Source organism: Varroa destructor, unplaced genomic scaffold (assembly GCF_002443255.2).
Source record: "Varroa destructor unplaced genomic scaffold, Vdes_3.0 BEIS01000007.1, whole genome shotgun sequence".
Lineage (NCBI taxonomy): Eukaryota > Metazoa > Arthropoda > Arachnida > Mesostigmata > Varroidae > Varroa > Varroa destructor.
Genome location: NW_019211460.1, coordinates 7,865,225 through 7,884,127, shown reverse-complemented (window position 1 = coordinate 7,884,127; position 18,903 = coordinate 7,865,225). Strand labels below are relative to the sequence as shown.

Sequence of the window (18,903 nt, the reverse complement as noted above, 5' to 3'; positions counted from 1 at the left end):
TATATATATATATATTTATATTAAAAAGGTGAACAACGGAATCGAACATCTTTGAAGAAATGTTTAGGCTGATTTAGCGGTTAACGCCTGCTAGCCACCTGCTTGCCCAACTTCAGAGTGTCGCAAACCAAGTGCAAGGTTATCTCGGATGCCAAGAAGCGCACGTTGTCGGCTACCATGATGTCCACCAATTTTAGGTTTACACACCTTTTCGACATTAACTTTGTTGTTCTTAAAAAAAACTTTGATATTGCTGTTATTTTTACAAGACGAGGTGATTGTAGCATGGTTAGTGTATCTGCCATCAAGAGGCGATCTTCGCATGCGTAAAACTAGGAGGTGTGGGTCGTTGCCCATAGAGAGAGTGCCCTTTGATTGTTGAGTCGAGCGTTGACTGTTCCCCGCTCTTGCACGCGATAGTTGCTGGTTACTTACGAAGCTACTGACGTCACGCGAACGCACTTTGACGTTCGGAAGAGAGACAGTTCGGGACAAAGAAGAGTTCCAGGTGGACGAAAAGCGAGAGTTGGCCGAATAGAAAGGACTAAAAGGCAATGCTGACTGGGTTTTGTGCGTTTTGATGCTACCAGTAAATATCGCAGTTGAGAGCGTATCGAGAATGTAATTAACCGTACTCTTTTCACAGCTAATGTAGAAATGTGAAAAATTAGACTTTTTCTTCCACAGGAGAGTACAGAGGATTGGTAAGAGGAGGTATTTCAGAATGGGTATAACAATGCCTACATACAATTGTTGTTTGTTGTTAGTGTACCGTTGTGTGCATGTCGTATACACACGGATCGAATGTATACGAACCATAAATCCAAGTTATCCATGCTAACCATTGATAAAAATTCTATGAATATATCCGATCATGAATTCATGTGTAGTGTGCTTGTTACAAGCACTGACATGCCTGGGGATATTACTTGGCTATGGCACATTTTGTAGTTCTAATATCAAATAATATATATTTCCATCAACGTTTAATAGATTTTTTTGTCTTGAAACTAGTGACTCTATTATGATTATCACTGCTATATGCGTAGTAGAAATGTACGAATTTTCTGCGACAGCTTACCCGGCAAATGGCGCAATACTGTCGCTTAGTAACTTGCATTCTCAGTAGGACTATGCTTTAGGTGTAACCTCGATCATTACATAACTTGTTAATCGCCGTTCGAGACCAAAAAGAAATTTCAACTTTTTATCTTTTCACCAATCGAGAACGTACCCTTAAGTCATTAAATGATCTACTTGTAATGGTACTTTGTTTTATACTGGTCAAACAAAATACAGTAGTACACTTTGATGTTCGAACATTAGGTTTTAACGCAATAAATACTGCGCTGCTTTGATTGATGTTGTTGCAGCTGAATCTCATTCATTACGACCTCAATAAGCTATCGCCTCTCCTAGATACAGATGTGTATGTGTATGGAACGTATAAGATTGGTTTAATCTCTATATTCCGGACTTCGAATGTCTTTCTCGAAGATGATCGCACAGTGGGTTATCGAGACGTGGTGCTGCATATGTCCTATATTTGATAACATTGTGGGTATAATCATATTTGATATGAATACCTTCGCAGTTGAACGTTTGCGCTGTATTGATGCTCAGTAGCGAACGCCCGCTGGGCAGCAAACGGGACGATGCTTTTTATGAAGGTAAAATACATCTATGCTACAGCGGTAGCCGATGGTACCGTTAGGGTTGCAGATCCACCGTGAGATAGCACCAATCTACTGTCTATATCTATTTATTATTAAGATATACGAATATATATATATACGATTAATAATATACGAAATGATGCTCAGTAACTGTTATGACGACGAACGCGTTAATGCGCCTATAAGAGGTATCCTGAAAGTTGGAGACAAAGCAGTGCGCAACATTTTCATTGTTAGATACCAGGTACATCGATTTCTTTTTTACACAATGACGCGATATGAATAGGGACGTTCCTGCATTGTCACGCATGTCTGAAGTCCTGGCTGAGTGAAAGAAGAGAAAAGTCTTTGTTAACTGTTATCTATTTACTTGTTCGGTAACATAGTAACTGACTACCATTATGCTATATGTGTAACACTACCTCGACGACTACGATCATGCTGCGAAACAGCTGATCAGCATCAAAACAGGCAATGGACCATCTCAAATATTGACTGACGAAAAGAAAAATGTCATTGAAACAACTGAAATGTTGATCTACGTCCGTCGGTTCATGGCGGATGGGTATAATTTTTTGTTGGCTTAGTAGAGAGAAGGTGAGCTGAAGTGAGACCGCGGGCTTATGCTCAACATGCGCGAGAACGCGTTTCGTTTACAGATCACACCTCTCCTTACGGTATAGCCAAGACATGTTGTACTTCGAATGTAGCGAATTTGAACTGGCCGCTCTTAAGTGGATTAGCGACCTTTTGGAGGTGAGAAGGACCACTATTACGCCTTTTCGTTTAGCGGCGCGTTCAGGATTTAGCCGACAATCTGGCATCGGATTTCACCGCCGCAATCACATGTGCGTTTGTCACCTTCGAATTTGTGCTCATTTAAACGCGACTGACGCTTTTTTGAAAACGCTCGTTGTGTTATGTGGCCCGGTATTTCCAGACAGGGAATAGTATCCGCGCAAGAATAGTAGCTACCCCCCCCCCCCCCCGCGCGGACCCCTCGCGTCAGTCTACCATTACCGCCATTTAAAGAATGCTACCTTTATTGTTCTCTGTGTGCGATATATGGGATAAGCGAATAACCTGCTATAATAATAATAAGATGCTTGCCACCGTTAAAACGAACTCGCTCAAGTGCACGCGAAGTAGGCCGTTCTCACGCTTGTAATATTATGGATCCGTGGTATTTTATGAATATCAAATTTGTTCCTGAACAAATCTTGCTTGCTAACTTCGCTTGCTTAAAGGATCTTTACTAACAACAGAAACTGGCTATCCTATACGCTGGTGTTTTTATTGTACTAATATAACGATTTCAGGTAATAAATCCTGTAGTCTCAGGGTAATGTATCCGCCGTAAACATCGTAGATACGTTGTGCTTGCATGGTAGAAGGGTAACATTCTACAATAACGCTATCAACGATCTAGTTCTGATATTGCCTTTTTTTTTTTAATGCAACGCATTGATTTCGCTCAGCTATGGCGGATGTAAGCTGTGCTTTTCTAGCTATTTCTTCATAGAATAAGTGCATTCATGCATATCTCTAAGCCCCTTGACGATTGCGTCCGTGCCAGCGACAAATATTATAAATATAGAAAAGATATCATTTTGCACAATCATCCCTCAAATACGCTGATCTCGCTCTGTGCTGTTATCGACAGATAATAAACCACCCCGGTAGTTGCGATCGTTGAACTCTGTCCGTTTGCCCCTCCGGTGTAGCCATTTCCATTACCAATATACATACCATACTGGATTTGTACTCGTTGAAGGCAATCCGCAATCGTAGAAACATTTAGGGGCTAGCTTTTTGTAATTCCGCATCACATTGTTAAATCGATACTGAGACTAATTCCGAAATCAGGTTTTCTCGTTCGATTCTTATCTGCGTCGATAGAGTGCAACTGTCCCCTGTTTAGGACATTAATCCGAAAGTACTTCCTGAGAAGTTGTTCGTTACTTTTTCGCTAGTATTTGTTGCTGTATCTGTATCCGGAGTAATTCTCTTTTTTCCCTCCAATTCGTTAGGAAAAACTAAGGTTTGGCTGCCACGCGTAGGAGACGTGCGATGATATAACAATGATAATTGTAAAGGAGGCACGATCTAGAGACTTCGATTTTTTTTTAACTAAGAGTCACAGATCATGGTTGTTGATATCTAATTAACACTAGCTACTCCTATGGGTGCCTTTACTGGTAAATTACTTTTTGGGACGTTTCTCTGCTTCCATTTTTCGCACGAATTCGTGTGTGTCAGTTTTATCGTCAACACTTCATTACATACTTGATTCAGATGATAGCACTTTTCGTTGGCAAGTTCTTACGGCAGTGTGAGGTAGCTGCAACAGGATTGGCTCTATGCTAATCACTGTTGATTTATCGATGTTTACCGCCGCGAAACTGTCTGTATGGCCTTCACATCTGTATGGAAGTTAACATTGAGAAGTAAACGCTGCTGTTACTGTTGAAGTTGTCGTTATTCTTCGTCTTGGCCGCGTGCGGAAGTTGAACGATTTCTCGGTCTGTCTGAGCGGTTGCTTCGGTGGTCCAGATTCAGGACCGAGCAAGGCAAATGTCCCTTTGCTCGTTCGCTTCTTCTATCCAACAACAACAACAACGACAAGTACCCAATGCCATCACCACTACTAATACAGCTGTTAAAATCTGCTATACGGCAGCGTTTTTCGTACGCTAGCCTATCCAGCATCGTTCGTTGTTACTTTGTCCCTTGCCAGCAAGACAACGAAGGACACAGGCGTCCTGTTGGCCGCGTCTGGTCCACTACCAATCGCTGAACAGCAGTAGTGATTGTCAATGCAAACGGCCATAATCGTTTCGTCGTTACTTTTGTACCTTGGCTGGTCCGTAGGGTCGCCGCGTCGTATCCTACTGCTAATTAATCGACTGCTGAATTACACCCAAAGCGCGCGAATTCGCGACGATTGTTGTGCGTTGGCAGCGCGGGAACAGTCTGTCTTTGTACGTGCGCATAGTTTATGTAGAAGCCAACTAGAAGCCTGGCTGTCTGCTCGTGTCTGTGTGAGGTGCAAAGAAGCACCTCGTCCACTGTTGCCATCCTGGATATCAAGAGCACCGCTCCTACGGTACGCAACAACAACATGAATGAAACAGGTTTTACTCACGGCGGCAGCAGCAGCAGCAGCATTAGCAAAAGTAATAGTAACCAAGCTAGTGCGACAGTAGCTCGTTACGGCGTTGACCACCGACGGCGGCCAGCTAGAGGACCAACGGGCGCGTCAATGCTCTCGTATAGTATTTTATCTATTCTTATCCTTTCTCTCTCTCTCTCTCTCTTTCTCACGTGTTTACGTATAATGTCTGTGTGTACGCATTATATACGCATACTGTAGGCAGACTCAATCCCATTCTAACCCTGGTAGATTATACTGCGTTCAACAGTGGTACAGCCGTCACCATCTGTTCGTCTGGAGGCAAGATCTTGTTGGTAACAGTTCTGGTGTTACCGCAGCGGACGTCTCTCACTTGCAGGCTTGTGTAGCTGAGAAAAGATATTGCAGTACAGCACACGACAAGACTGTCTGTCGGGCCGCCGCGATCGGCAAAGAACGTGGCTCTGCGCTGAATCGTGTCAACGTGAGAGTGAGCCGTCCACTTTGTCTATTGATTTGGTGTTTCTGCTACTCTGCTCGCTCAGTTCATTGGTTTAATAGTCGGTCGAACAACAACGTCGATAGCAGCAGCGTCGACAAAGGCGGCGGAATAGCCGCGACCGCTATTCGTATACTGGATTCTAATACAGTTCGCATGTCCATCACCCAACGACTCGTGCGGTCAGTCCAACGCCACTCGCTTTCTAGGCCCGTCGACCGAAGACAGGACGCCGATTATCAGACACACAGTTACAACTTAATACGATACAAAACTATACACTAGGCAACATTCATTTTCATATGTGGATAGGACACTTCGTGTAAATGGCACGCGATGCACGCAAAAGAACGGCGCGCAGTTACTGCGACAACATAACCATAACGCCTACATCTGCATCGCACCGAGCCGGCTGTCCAAAGGCCCTTTCGAATTGACGGCGTACAACCAACAGATTGTAAATGAACTAAAATAGTATCGCTGCGTTTTGTAGAATCTGTATACAGACAACACTCGTATTGAAGGATTGGACGCTGTGATAATTATTGGCCTAATATTTGATTGACTGTGTGTGTGTTTGCTTTCGGTAAGGAGCAGCTGGGTCCGTTGGGTTTAATGTGCATACGCAGATTTGTTCTTGCTCAGCCTGAGACTTGACTTAGACGATTATCCGTACGGATAATATACCATTGTGAAATACAATAACAAGTGCCGTAACCGTACGAAAGTGTACACAATGATGCCAATGTTCATTGTTGGATCTCGACTGTAGCAGTAGTAATAATCGAAACAAAGATCACCATGCCCTATTATGCAGCGGTTCATGTTGTCGTTTCAGAGAAACGATATTCTACTACGGCATAATCACAAAAGAATTATCGTATAATTCTTTCTATAATAGTTTCGCATATACAGTACAACCTGCAGTTTAGCTTGCATTCTCGGATTCTGTGAATAAGAAATAAAGACAGTAGTCTTCAGAAAGCCAGAGAGAAACTGAATATTGCTCTGAAAGTATTGATATTATGGACTGCCAGCGGTTTTCCCTGTTGCTGTGTTGTCTGTGACAGTCTGCGGTGTCTGTGACTAACTGGTGCGGCAAATTCTATTTTTCTAGTCATTGGATTACGTCATTGACATATAGTGACGGCTAGCGAACAGAACGAAAGCAATAGCTTATTGTGAGCTGGTCTCAAATCTTCTCGTTATTGAACTAAAGGGGGTTTAATGCTTTGCCGAAAGTGTTTGTGTTTTTGCACCGCGAGATGTCTTTGCGTGCCTAACAATGTACGCCGAATAACCGTCGCATATCGGCTGGCACACAGGTAATGATTTACAGCACACAGCGGCCATATTGACGAACATGATAATTTTAAAATGTTGTAGATAGAAAGCCAATATATTCTAGTATATATAGTGTTTGCGAAATTGAGCCTGTAATCTGAGTGTCCATTGTATCATTTATTTAAGAAGAGTAGTCACACCAATCCGTAACCGGAAAGCGGCTTAGCAAGCATGTTCATCAACATAAAGTTGTCTGCTTTCAGGCCTTTCGTAGCATGCGCTATATTATCTTCTTACCCGATATTGAAAAAGCCTGCTAAGACTTTTCCTCTATGAAAAAATTTCCTTAACAGCGATCATTTTCGAGTACGATAGTACGTGTTTAAAACGGGAAGCGATTAATAGTTGTGTATTTAAACATACTGTGCTTGGTTTGGATAGAGTGGCTATGCAACGAATAAAATTCAATAACAGATTCCAATTACGAGACATATTTGGGATCCTTATTATCGAATTATGTTTTGGATGAACTAATTCGGGCCGGTTATGTGCTGGCCCTGATAGGTACTTAGTAAAACTACACTTCGTCAATTCAGTAACAGACTTACTAAAATCAAAGGACACTGGCTAGACGAGCACAGTATGTTCCCTCTGTCAAGTTACATGTTGATCCATATGGCATTGTCATCAGCATTTCAACAGCACCATCCTGCTTTATTCTAGGTTCAAAATGCCTGCCCCCGGAGGCCCTCAGCCCCTAATTTTCTTCAGCAGCCGAGAAAGTCTTCGCCACACCAAAAATGCTGTCTGCAGTTCCAGCGTTTCGGGACTCGAAGCTCGAAGCATTTGCTTCCAGCTTGGGTCCCACCATTGCCACTTCTGAAGGTACCGACTTTTTATCTCTGCTATTATTCAAGAATATTTAATAGCTTCAATCCTTTGTTCCTTGTTGTACACTCTGCCAGCAGCAGCATGTTCTACTTTGTAAAAATCATCACTTTGTGGAAATTGCTTAAAAACGGCACTATTGTTGCACGTGATTGTTGGTTACCGTGCTTTTACTGTTTGCTTAAGGTTCCAGTTTACGTCGTTGTCTTGCGATGTTTTAGTTTAATTGATTAACGCCAACTGAAAGACATTGATGTAGCTCATTATGTTGAGTGAAAGATGTGTTCACAGTAGCTAGACTTGTATGGTCAGGCAAAAAGCGAACAGCTATAGTGTTTACTATTTTCGTACATTTTTTATGATAGTCTGCATTGCAAATCAGTTGCATCTACATATGAAGGGATGACTATGGATTGTGGCGTTCGTTCTTTTTAGATGGAATTGCTTGTCACGTCGTGTTCTGTTTGACGCAAATATTCGCGCATCTCAAGACGTCAAAAACTGTAAGCCATGTCTTAGTGGATGCGTGTAAGGCGTTGCTCTAGGCTACTGAAAAGCAAGTGACGGCAAATAAATTATGACATGATCCTATCTTTTATTTTTCAGCGCTTGTCGATGGTCAAATCACAAACAATGACAGCCTTCAGTTTGCGGCATCATTCCTGCATGAGCCTGATTATGCAGGACACCTGCTTGACCTCATTGGGTCGGCGTGCAATTCGGGCTTTGACCATCTGCCTTTGATAGACGAAAGCGCTTTCGATCTCGTTGGGATTCCGGAGCTCGAAGATATTAAGGGTCAGTCTAATGAATGCGCAGACACTGACCTAGCGCCGCCCGCATGCCAACCATTATTCGATGAAATCCCAGCCCTCGAAGAAGTTTCCGATGAGGAGGTCAGCTGGCCCCCTTGGGCTAGTGAGTTCCCTTCGGATGCAGTTACCCCCGTAGCACCTCTGGTCAAACTCGAACAGGAAGACGACCGTCTGACCGCCTGCTCTGATCAGATTTCATCCAGTATTCAGGTGATTTCACCTAAAGTTGTATTTGAAGACGATTCCCTTCGTGTGAGTGGTTATGAGGAGGAAGTGCAAGCTTTGTCACCAAACACCAAACGCCCGTCGGCGTATGCCGAGAGTAGCGTGGGCTGTGCGTCACCAGCATCGGTGTACAGTCTGGGTTATTGTACGAGCTCAAGCAGCGGTATTGGCGGGTCTAGCCCATTTTCAAGTGGCTTCACATCCGCTGACGAGATGACGGTCCAGTCACCAATCGAGAAGAAACGCCGCACCTCACAGGTGTCAGTCTCGTCATTCTGCACATCGATCGGAGGCACTGACTCTATAGGATCGCCCGCCTCATCAACGTCCGGTACAGCATCTGATAACGACCACAGCACGGAACAAAAAATTCGTGTTACCAAAGCTGGAACTGGCGGCGGAAGGCGATCGCGGTTCTCTCCGGAAGACCGCAAAGAGCGCAAAAAGGCACAAAACCGTACCGCGGCCGAAAGGTATCGACAAAAAAGGCGTCAAGCCGAGGAGACGATCACCGAAGAGGAACAACAGCTCATGGATGCTAATGGGGAGCTGCGTACCGAGGTAACAAAACTTGAGGCTGAAGTGTCCTGTCTGAAGAGGCTCATGCGAGAGATGCTGCAGGCAAAAGGCATTGAGATTCCTGTACCTCTATCTACGAAAAAGTCAAAGACATCTGCATAATTCGGCATTAAGCAGTACCTTGAACTACGAATCGGCTAATAGCTAAGACAAGTATATATATATATATGTATATGTACATATATATATATGTATATGTACATATATATATATATATATATATGCATATGTACATATATATATATACGTATGTCAATATTAGCTAGTAACCGCATCATGCATGCAGTTACGATCTATGGTTTAATCCATGTGACAATATAAAAAAAATACTCTATATATTTACAAATGAATGAAATAGTCGTAACGTCAAGAGAATGAATTGTTTCCATCATCACTTCACTGGCTTACCGAATACCACGTGTTGCATATAGGGATAAAACAAATTAACCACTGTGTATCTACCTGTTTATCGTCCCCTGTATATCATCCAGTCAGACGCTGTGTTTGCATTATACGCGAATTGCATTAATAACTATTGAATATCATAATTACGTGCGTTATGCTTTTATCCTCCATCACAACCGTGGTATTTCGTCAATAAATGGCGCAAGACTTACTCGCGAAATAGATCTGTTTGTATGTTTTTGTGTTGAGTCTACTATTCATGGTTTCCTTGTAAGGCTTATGCAATTTCAATTCTGAAAGCGCTCGATAAGCATGATTCTCATTTGGATTTTATTTTCCAAAAAAAATATTCCTCGCCACGGGGTTTGTATCATTTTTTTATTATTCGGATAATGCTTCAGTTTCATAGGACGAATCAGAGTATCAAATCGTACAATTTTGTACTACCTAAGCATCTTAAGTGCTATCCAATTGGACCAATTTGTCGAATTTTAAATACTCGAGCGGTTATATTCTCAAAGGTACCAATCAAACAGATACTTTTGCTCTGACCAGCTAATACCAGACAAGATCTATCTCACATGGCGAAACGCTTGTGAATTTCTGAGGTTTAAAGCGATTTCCAATGTCTAGCTGCCTAGTTGGGTTTGTTTCAAATCGTTTCATGCGCAATACATTACATTATTTCTGTATTACAGCCAGCGAAATAGTGGATAATAAGTACGAATCAAGCACTCAACTGTTTGATCGCTAAATAAACCGGTTGCTGGCTTTCAATACCCAGAGCGGCCAGCTAAGTCGTTGGTCTTGGATCGCTGTATTTTGGTCTCTGATGTTTGGATCTAGACCAAATAGGGTATATATACGAAATTGTTTGCGCTTCTGTGTAGATACGTCGGTGTATGGATAGAAACACTAATCGGATAGTGTAGGTAATTATTTTTCATAGAGCGAAAAAAATTACGATTTGTTAACGTCTAGGTATTAAATATCTGTACGTCAAAAAAAACGCACAAAACTAACACATCTTATTCGTCTCCTAAATTTTACTTAGTTTTGTGAGCTGTGTCTCAAGCTTTTTCCGAATCTCGTGCATAATAGCTTCTTGTGAGTGGTTTACACCACAGTCCCTGTCTGTTCCATAGTATATTATTTTGAAAGTGAAATTAAAAATCAGATTTCTCATTAAATCTTAAAAAAAAAAAATCTCTTATTAAATCTTTCTAACCGTGATCGCAGAGAAAAGAAAACTTTAGTTTTAATTAAAATGCCGTTTGATTACGTTCTCTGTAATTTGGTCAAGAGATAATTGTATTCTAGCATTGTTCGTATACCAAAAATTATGTAAAAAATGTCTTCCGAAATCTGAGTTACTTTCATTGGTATTATCATTATTGTTATTATACCATTATGTAATAAACATGTCAAACATCAATCGTATATTTCAAGATGACGTTATTTTGTGGCGGTTCAAAGTTCACGATATTTTTTCTGTATTCAAGACGCGTATAGTGAAAATTTGAGATCGCTCGCTCGGATATCGCTACTCAGGGTTCTAGCAAGCGAGTTGCAATAAACCACTGGAAATCGGAAAATTTCAATGGTTTACGAAAATGAATGCCATCTTCAAACTACAGCAGTAGAGACGGATTGTTGTCGAAAACTCCATTCGTTAAACTTCTATAACCAGAAACATTGCGATTCTTTCGTTTGAAAAATACGAAAAAAAAAATCAAAAATGAATTTCGTGAGAGATACCCCCCAAGATAAATGATAAGTTATCGAGAGCTATAGTAGACGAAAACTTATCAATACGGGTGCTAGTACTCAAGTTCGGTGTATACAGATATGCCATACCTTTTTATTCTTTACTTCTATAAAATTTATAAGGTAAAAAAATGGGTAAACGAGTGTCACATAATTTGAGTTAAGATTAAAAACAGAGCCATATACACACTTGTTTCTCTTCGTTGTCAAGTTAGAATAATGGCCCACTTTTACACCGGGGTGACAGTTGTGATAAAAAAATTGATTTTCTAAAATAATCGCAGATGGTCACATCAGTAGGTAGACGCAATAGAACCGGCGTAACATCACCATTAGAGGAATGTCTAGCCGCAAAAACTTATTTTTGTGTATCTGTTTTTTTGATTTAATGCAGATGTTATTCACTACAGCTTTATACACAGTACATAAGAGTTTTACCAATAATTGGTGAAAATGAGTGGAGGTAAACCACCCTTACTGCACGACAACACTCCTCACATCGCAAATATCATGGTAGTCAAAGTGCAGAAATCATACTTAGAGGCTCCCGTAATCCGTTGCGAGATATTGCTCTTATAGACCGCCATTTTTTTATAAGCTAACTAACTTCTTAATAGAAAAATTATTAAAATTTCAATATGTCGAAATCACCTTTCAAAGCTTCATAAACTCTTAGTTGGATACCACACATAACTTGCAGGATTCAGGAACGCGTTAAATGAGGCAAGACCCCGAAATCACAACACTCAAAAAAAAATTAACATCTGAGTTAAGATTAAAGACATGGCCATCGAGACGCTTGTTTCTCTTGTCACATTAGAATAATGGTCCATTTTTGCACCAGAATTAAAAATCTTATTTTTGGTTAATTAAAACCTATAATGCAAAATGGAGAATAAACAAAAGTGTATACGCAGTTTTTTCTTTAATTAGGCCGGAAATCTTGGCTATTATTAATGGATAAAATGGCGCTACCTTATATGAAAGCCTCTCTGAGTGTCCTCTCCTGAGTATTTAACGCCTCACAATATTTACAACCTTTTCTTATTTTTGTTGACTCTTTCATAAACGTTTTATAAATATATCAGCGTTTAAAGTAGTAGTAAATGTCTGTAGTATATTTGTGCTAAACGATGTTTGAGAAATCACTTACGGGAGTAACTAAATAGACTAGCTACTAATACCAACGAGTTTGAAAGTTATTCGGAAAGTTATTTGACGTTTTTCTACTTCCTGAATCGTCGGCTAAAAAGTAAATATCTACTTTTAAATAGCCCCGAACGACTGGTATATAAAAATAGGAACTGCATCTTCTCATGTCGCTTCTTATGTTTACTGTCGATAAAGGCAGGCTGTAACCTTCAAAATGCCGAGGAACAGCAGAAAGAGTTTTGTTGTTAACTGATGGTTGTCGGGATTGAGAATGCATCCATTCAGGCCAAACAAACTCAGCTCAACGTACCAGTGTGCTTATCGCAACCGACGTTCCGTTTCTCCATATCGTACATTGTGAACCCCTTTTCTATCGGATACATATATATATATATATATATCCGTTTTTTCTAAGCATCTTCTATAACGCATTTAAGCTCACAGGAAATTGGCAAACGTGAGCTGTTAATAACAATAAAAATGGCCGTGTGAAAAACGGCCGCCAGCTACTATTGGTTATTCGTAGATGTTTGTTGCATTGTTTGCAGCCTTGCGCAGGTGTCCCAACTAAATCTAATAGGATTGTATAAATTGTTTAGAAGGAAATACTATACAATACCAATAAATAACATTTATTCCGAGAAGGATATCGTTTTTAAAAAACATATCATGACAGGCGGTCATTATCTTATCAATTATATATAGAAGTTCGCTTTTTGTTTTGCTCAAGTGCGTTTAGGTCGGGTTAGGCATGAATTTTGGTGGGTCGGCAAGGTTCTAACCTGGTAAAAGTTCCAGGTAGAGCCAATCGGATGAGTACTTTTCCCGAGGTTTATTATAGAGAGTAATGTTACTTCGGGCCGTTATATGTGCAAGAACTGTTAAGTAATATACATAAAATTATTTATTTTTTAGAGTTTATAAGAGTCGCACAAAATTGAACTTGAAGAGTAGTTTTTGAATTTTCATAGCTTTACTTCCAGTGGAAAGATGGTGATTTTTCCGAGAGGGTCAATAACTGACGAGAACTTTTCTGGGGCCAGTTTCTTTTTCCAATAAAAGACGCAACGCTCATTTAGTTCATTTACAAAATTGTTGGTAATCAAGTCCAAGCCACCTTGAAGTCATCTGCTGTCCATTTTCTTTTATTTGATGGATATTTTCATCAAGGCTGAAATAGGTCAGAGGCATAACTATAGAAAGGCATGGTGGTTTCTAAATCAGGTGAAGTCATAGACTGCTGCCGGATTGCACAAGTTGAATAAAATTTGCATGAGTTTGTATTAACAATTTTTGGATTAAACTCGATTGTTTTTAAAGTGGTTTAGAGAAGGATGCATGCAAGGTATCAGCTGATTGATTGGAATTAGGTAATGAGGTTACTACGGCATTTCAATAGAAAAGCGGGATCATTCCAACAGAATAATCACGGAAACAGTGTAATAGATTAGATTAACCACATGAATCAAGAAAATACAAAAGCTATAACGGGATAGTTGCAATGACATGATGCATTTAATGCTGACAAATTTCAAATGTATTGCAACCAAAAAAGCGTAGGTCTCTCGTGAATTATAGTTTTTACTTGGCAAAATTTTATCTAAAATTTTTGTTATTTAAGCGCGAATTAAATCTTTCTTTCGCTGGTTCTCTCTGTCTGACTATGAAATCCATTTTTGAAATCGTCTATTCTAAGATATTTTTAGCCGAAATACCTTATAGATATTCATACAAATGTTGTAGGGGCTAATGTAAACTGTATTTTTTTTAATAAAATCTCGGGAAATCTATTTATGAAAAAACGATTTATGTTTATTGTGAAAAAAATGTATTTTGTTTGGTATTAATCAAAATATTTCACCAAGTTGAGACAAACGGCTACGCATGCTCCGGCATCGAAGTTTTAGTTTTCAAATAAAAAAAGGCCGTGTGAAAAGAAACCTAATTTGATGTTTCAAAAATTGGCAATTTACAAAATTTTCTACGTAAAGGGATTTTATCAATAGATAGATCTCGACGAGCTTCTATGTAGTACATAGTTCTACACCTTAAATTGATACCTTGAAAAATTGAACGCGATATCTGATGTTCCCACGGCACAAATCAGGTGAACTCCGAGATGATTGACAATGGTACTGTAAGTGATTTTCTAATTCATGTTGATTGGAGAGCGTAACAGAGCAAATATTTTGGTAGCACAGCTTTTCCCCAAAATATTCTTTGATAGATTTTTCTACTAAACACCGAAATATCAAAAATAAAAAAGCACAATTTTATGGTGGTTCTTTTAAGCCGATCGATAGATCGGTTAGTATAACTGAAAAACTTCTTAAGGTTCGAATTTTTTTACAAGGAGGACTACGTAGAAGGTATTTCTTGATGCCACTCGAAAGCTTTCAATGAACTGAATCGAAATAAAATGTATGTTTCGAAAGCTGAACTTCAGTTTTCGGATGAACCCAATGTAGGAAATGTATTTTTCGGTACCAAGTCATAGCTTTCGAGAAGCTTAATAAAATGCCATGCATGTTTCTATGCCTTAAAGATATTTCCGCATGGAAAGGGCCAAACGACCTATGAGTCGTATCGATTGACGCACGTAATAATGGAATGAAAAGACGTCCCAATACGGTTTAGCGGCTTCTTGAGTGTATTCTCAATAAATGTCTATTAGGAAGTTGGGTTATGTGTAACGCGAATCAAACCCATTTATATTAGAGCAGGCTAATAGAATGGCTGTCAAACAGTAAATTTTTAGGTAGACAGGGTAACTGCAACGGGATAACTTCTAGTGAGTATAATAATTTTTATAAGGCTAAGTGAAACATCAGCAAATTAGCTAAGTCAACCAAAGCAAGATGGGCGCTAACATTGGATGTGGATATTTCATTGTTTTTGTTTTTTTTTGTTATAGAAAAAGTTTTGTCTCAATTCATAGCGTTTTTTTCGGAGCCTGACGCACAAGATTAAAATAGCAATGACATGCTTATTCAAAGGTTAATTGCAATAGCATTCGTAGGCATAAAACAAGCTACCCATTTTATATATTGTTTCTTGGTTGCACAAAGGGGATTCCTGATGGAAACGGATTTAGATATCGTTTTTTAGAGATAGATTTTTGGTTATATATTTTAGTAAAATCTAGTGGTTATTTCGATGTCCCGAATATGTTGGTCTCAGACTTGCAGGATGCCTTTTGATACATTTTCTTGATTGTTAGAGATGTTAAATCCAGTAATCATCGATCCGTTTTCCAACTTTGCCCATTTGATCACCTAAGCGCCGCGTTTTACTTATAAGCCCTCAATTTCCTCAAAATTCTCATTTCGATATCACACGGGTGATATGCATATAATGAACAGCTCAACATTTATGTTGCATAAATTAGTATATAAAATTGGGTTTTTTTAGAACAAACGTGAGATCTGATCAAGAAGGCGTGTTACGTGAAGAAGTAGATCCATTACATGCTCGGTAATTCTCAGGGCAACGTAGTTAGTTAATACTGTTTGTTAATCGAATTAGGGGTTTGCGTGTACAATGATGCATTTTTCAACCAATTATTTTTCATCTAATGCACTGCTTCACTTTAAAATCTTGTTTGGGTAAACTTGCAACAGGAAGCTAGCCTCGTATTTATAGACGCGTACGTACACCTTTATATCATCGGCACACATTTTTGCAAATATGCAAGTATGCATATTATTGAGTTTATATCTATATACTGAACCCTGAGCACAATATGAAGCGGCTCTGGCGATATCTGAGTAGCTTTCAGTGGCTTCAACGCGAAAATTTAGAATCACCTCATTCATCCTTTACATATATATGGTATTTTTGTATTAACTTCGATTTAGGCTAGCTGCATCTAGAAAATTCTCATTGGCATGTACTGAGTTAATTTTAAAAAATCGCCGGCTAAGGTGTTCTGACTTCCTACGTCCAGTGCTGTTTCAAACTGCCAGGCTCAATTTGGACCTAAACTAAGAAATTATCTTATACCTGGGTGCCAACCACCCATCCTTAGTCTCGTTTTTAATGCTCGATTTTGAGTCTAAACAATTAAGTTGGCGCTTTAGCTCTGTATGATCATTTATGGGTGGATTTATTGTATTTATTATTTATTTTCCGTCCAGCCATTAGAGCATATTTGATAAGTTTAATTACTAATTTGTTATCTATTCGCTTTTCGATTCATTAGGGAAGTTGTTCTTCGGCGGAATCCTTCCACCGTCGCCTCAGACACGGATCGCGTAAGATGACTTCGTCGCATCAGCCTCTGTGCATATTTTCGCTGGACCCTACTGAAAAGACCGTCTCAAGTTCAGAGCTAAAAAACCTGCTGTGCAGAGAAGATGAAAGTATGGGGCACTTCAACGTAGTTGTCATTTCCATCGGTGGTAGATGCCGTCTAGGAAAAAGTCTCTCATGAATTACATTATAAGGTAACTAGTCTAAAAGAAAATATCGAAAAGTGTCATGGCAAAGGATAAAAGGGTGTGGAGATCCCGAATCTCTGTTTATATTTAATAACTGCCTAACTGAGAAATGTTCAGGCCTTTCGCGATGATGATACTAGTCGTAGCGACTACAGAGGACAAAACTAAGTTCTGCAACCGAGCGGGTGTAGTCTAGTTATTAATAAACGTATCAATACTACATTATTAACTGTAACAGAATGAAGTACGACTATACTGTAAATGATCAATACATTTTCTAAACCTCTGACATTTCCACAGCGAACTTAGCAAGCGGCGGTATTGATATACATTGAAAAGAGACTAGCAGAAAAAGTATTTTTAATGATAATAACCTACAATAAAAAGATATAAATTTTAAAACTAAAAAATCTTAACTATAAAGAAAGAAATTACGCATGGAGAAATAGTTAGAGTAAGTGTACAGTTCAAAAGTACGAGAAAAATGTTCGTCCAACTAGCCTTTTCGTGTAACGGTTTACGTAGACTCTTCCCCACGTATTTTACGGTTCGATAGTTCGACAGTGTAGTATTGGCGATAGGAAATGGGATTCATTTAGTGATATATTTCTACTTTCAGATATCTGCGTGCAGATCGAAGCCCCTAATCAAAATTTTATAATAACTTCGTAGAATAAAATAATGATTTGGACGACTACCTTCAAATGTCAACTAAACTTTTTCATATTAATCTGGGAAACGGAAAATAAAAATAGAAGTACAAGTATGAGCAAAGGATCTAAAATGCCTTCTAATCGTCGTTAGCTTTTAGAATTTTTACGTGTGGACTAGTCCTAAATATGCAAATGCTTCTCTAGGTTCGCCTACCGAAGGATGGGGAGGTTGCAGTGATCTTAGTCGATACTGAGGGCTTACGTGGTTCGGAAGAAGCTGACGCTAAAATATTTTCGTTCAGTGCATTTTTGTCATCGATGTTGATCTTCAGTGTTTCTAGAAAAATTCGGGAAGGTGACTTAAAGACTTCGTTGGGTGCGGCATTGACATAAGCCAAGCGTTAAACGCGGGAACTCGTACAAGTACGCCGTTACAATCAGTCAAGAATTAATATTTTTTGTGCGGGAGTGCTTGTGTACTGACTATGCGAGATATGGCTGGAACGAAGGACGGGCATATATGAATTTGTAAGCTAGATTTATTTAATTACACTTTTAATTAGTAGTATTTCGTTGATAGTATTAGCTAGCGCTTTTATGTTTCAGCAATTGCGTGAATAGTGGCTATCATTTATATTCGCAAAACGCAATGTACGTAGGTAATAAAAAAAGGACATCGTTGTTATTGTTTGTTTCTTTCAAAAACAATATCACAGCCTTTCATAGTAGACAAACGTTTCAAAGCAATTTTTTTCTCCAATTGTCTGCTAGTAATTAGAAAACATCCTGAACACAACGATGATGAAATTATTTGTTTCTTCAAAAAACTCTAAGAAAAACTAATATCATTTTTATTCCTCATTGAATTTGCTTGTATCTATTCAGACTAGACCTAAATTTGAAATTGTCGTTTCATTGCAAGCAACCCAGTATTTTCCCAGCTAGTGCGGTCACTTTGTTATCTTCAGGGAATCATCCTTAATTTTGCCTACAAATGCTATTTTTTTATTAATAAGAGTTACATTTTTACATGATCTAGGATTGAGCTACAGTTTTTATAGTTAAGTCACTCCTGCTTTAATGTTATCCTGTCAAATAGGACCTACATATAAAAAATCATTAAGGTAATTTTTATTAAGGGTGTTTTATTATTTATTGCAGTGTCTAAACTTTATACGATCCAAACCGCGCCCCGTGCAGCCTAGTGTTAATCCTTAAATGAGTGATGCTACCGTATGCGGGCAGGGAGCCAGCTGACAAAAGTGCACCAAAACCCCTATTTTACACCTCGCCCTCGTCTAAGGGCTTGTGTCTGCTCGTGGGCGAGTTTCACCAACGCGGCGCAAGCGGTTAACCTCCATCCGCCGTGTCTTACCTTCCTGAGTATA

The 18,903-nt window shown here is 39.4% G+C and overlaps 1 protein-coding gene across 1 annotated transcript; it reads left to right on the top strand.

Annotated features, from left to right (window-relative positions):
- The first annotated feature begins 5,093 nt into the window (after positions 1-5,093).
- LOC111254791 (uncharacterized) lies at positions 5,094-9,728 on the top strand. The gene is made up of 3 exons (XM_022816013.2): positions 5,094-6,633; positions 7,316-7,477; positions 8,087-9,728. The coding sequence occupies exons 2-3, from the start codon at positions 7,393-7,395 to the stop codon at positions 9,199-9,201; spliced, it is 1,200 nt and encodes a 399-aa protein (XP_022671748.1). The 5' UTR covers positions 5,094-6,633; positions 7,316-7,392; the 3' UTR covers positions 9,202-9,728.
- The last annotated feature ends 9,175 nt before the right edge of the window (positions 9,729-18,903 follow it).

Coding starts and splice junctions, on each gene's coding strand:
- LOC111254791 (XM_022816013.2), top strand. CDS start 7,393: ATGCTGTCTGCAGTTCCAGCGTTTCGGGACTCGAAGCTCGAAGCATTT. Junction 7,478..8,086: donor CACCATTGCCACTTCTGAAG/GTACCGACTTTT, acceptor TTTATTTTTCAG/CGCTTGTCGATGGTCAAATC.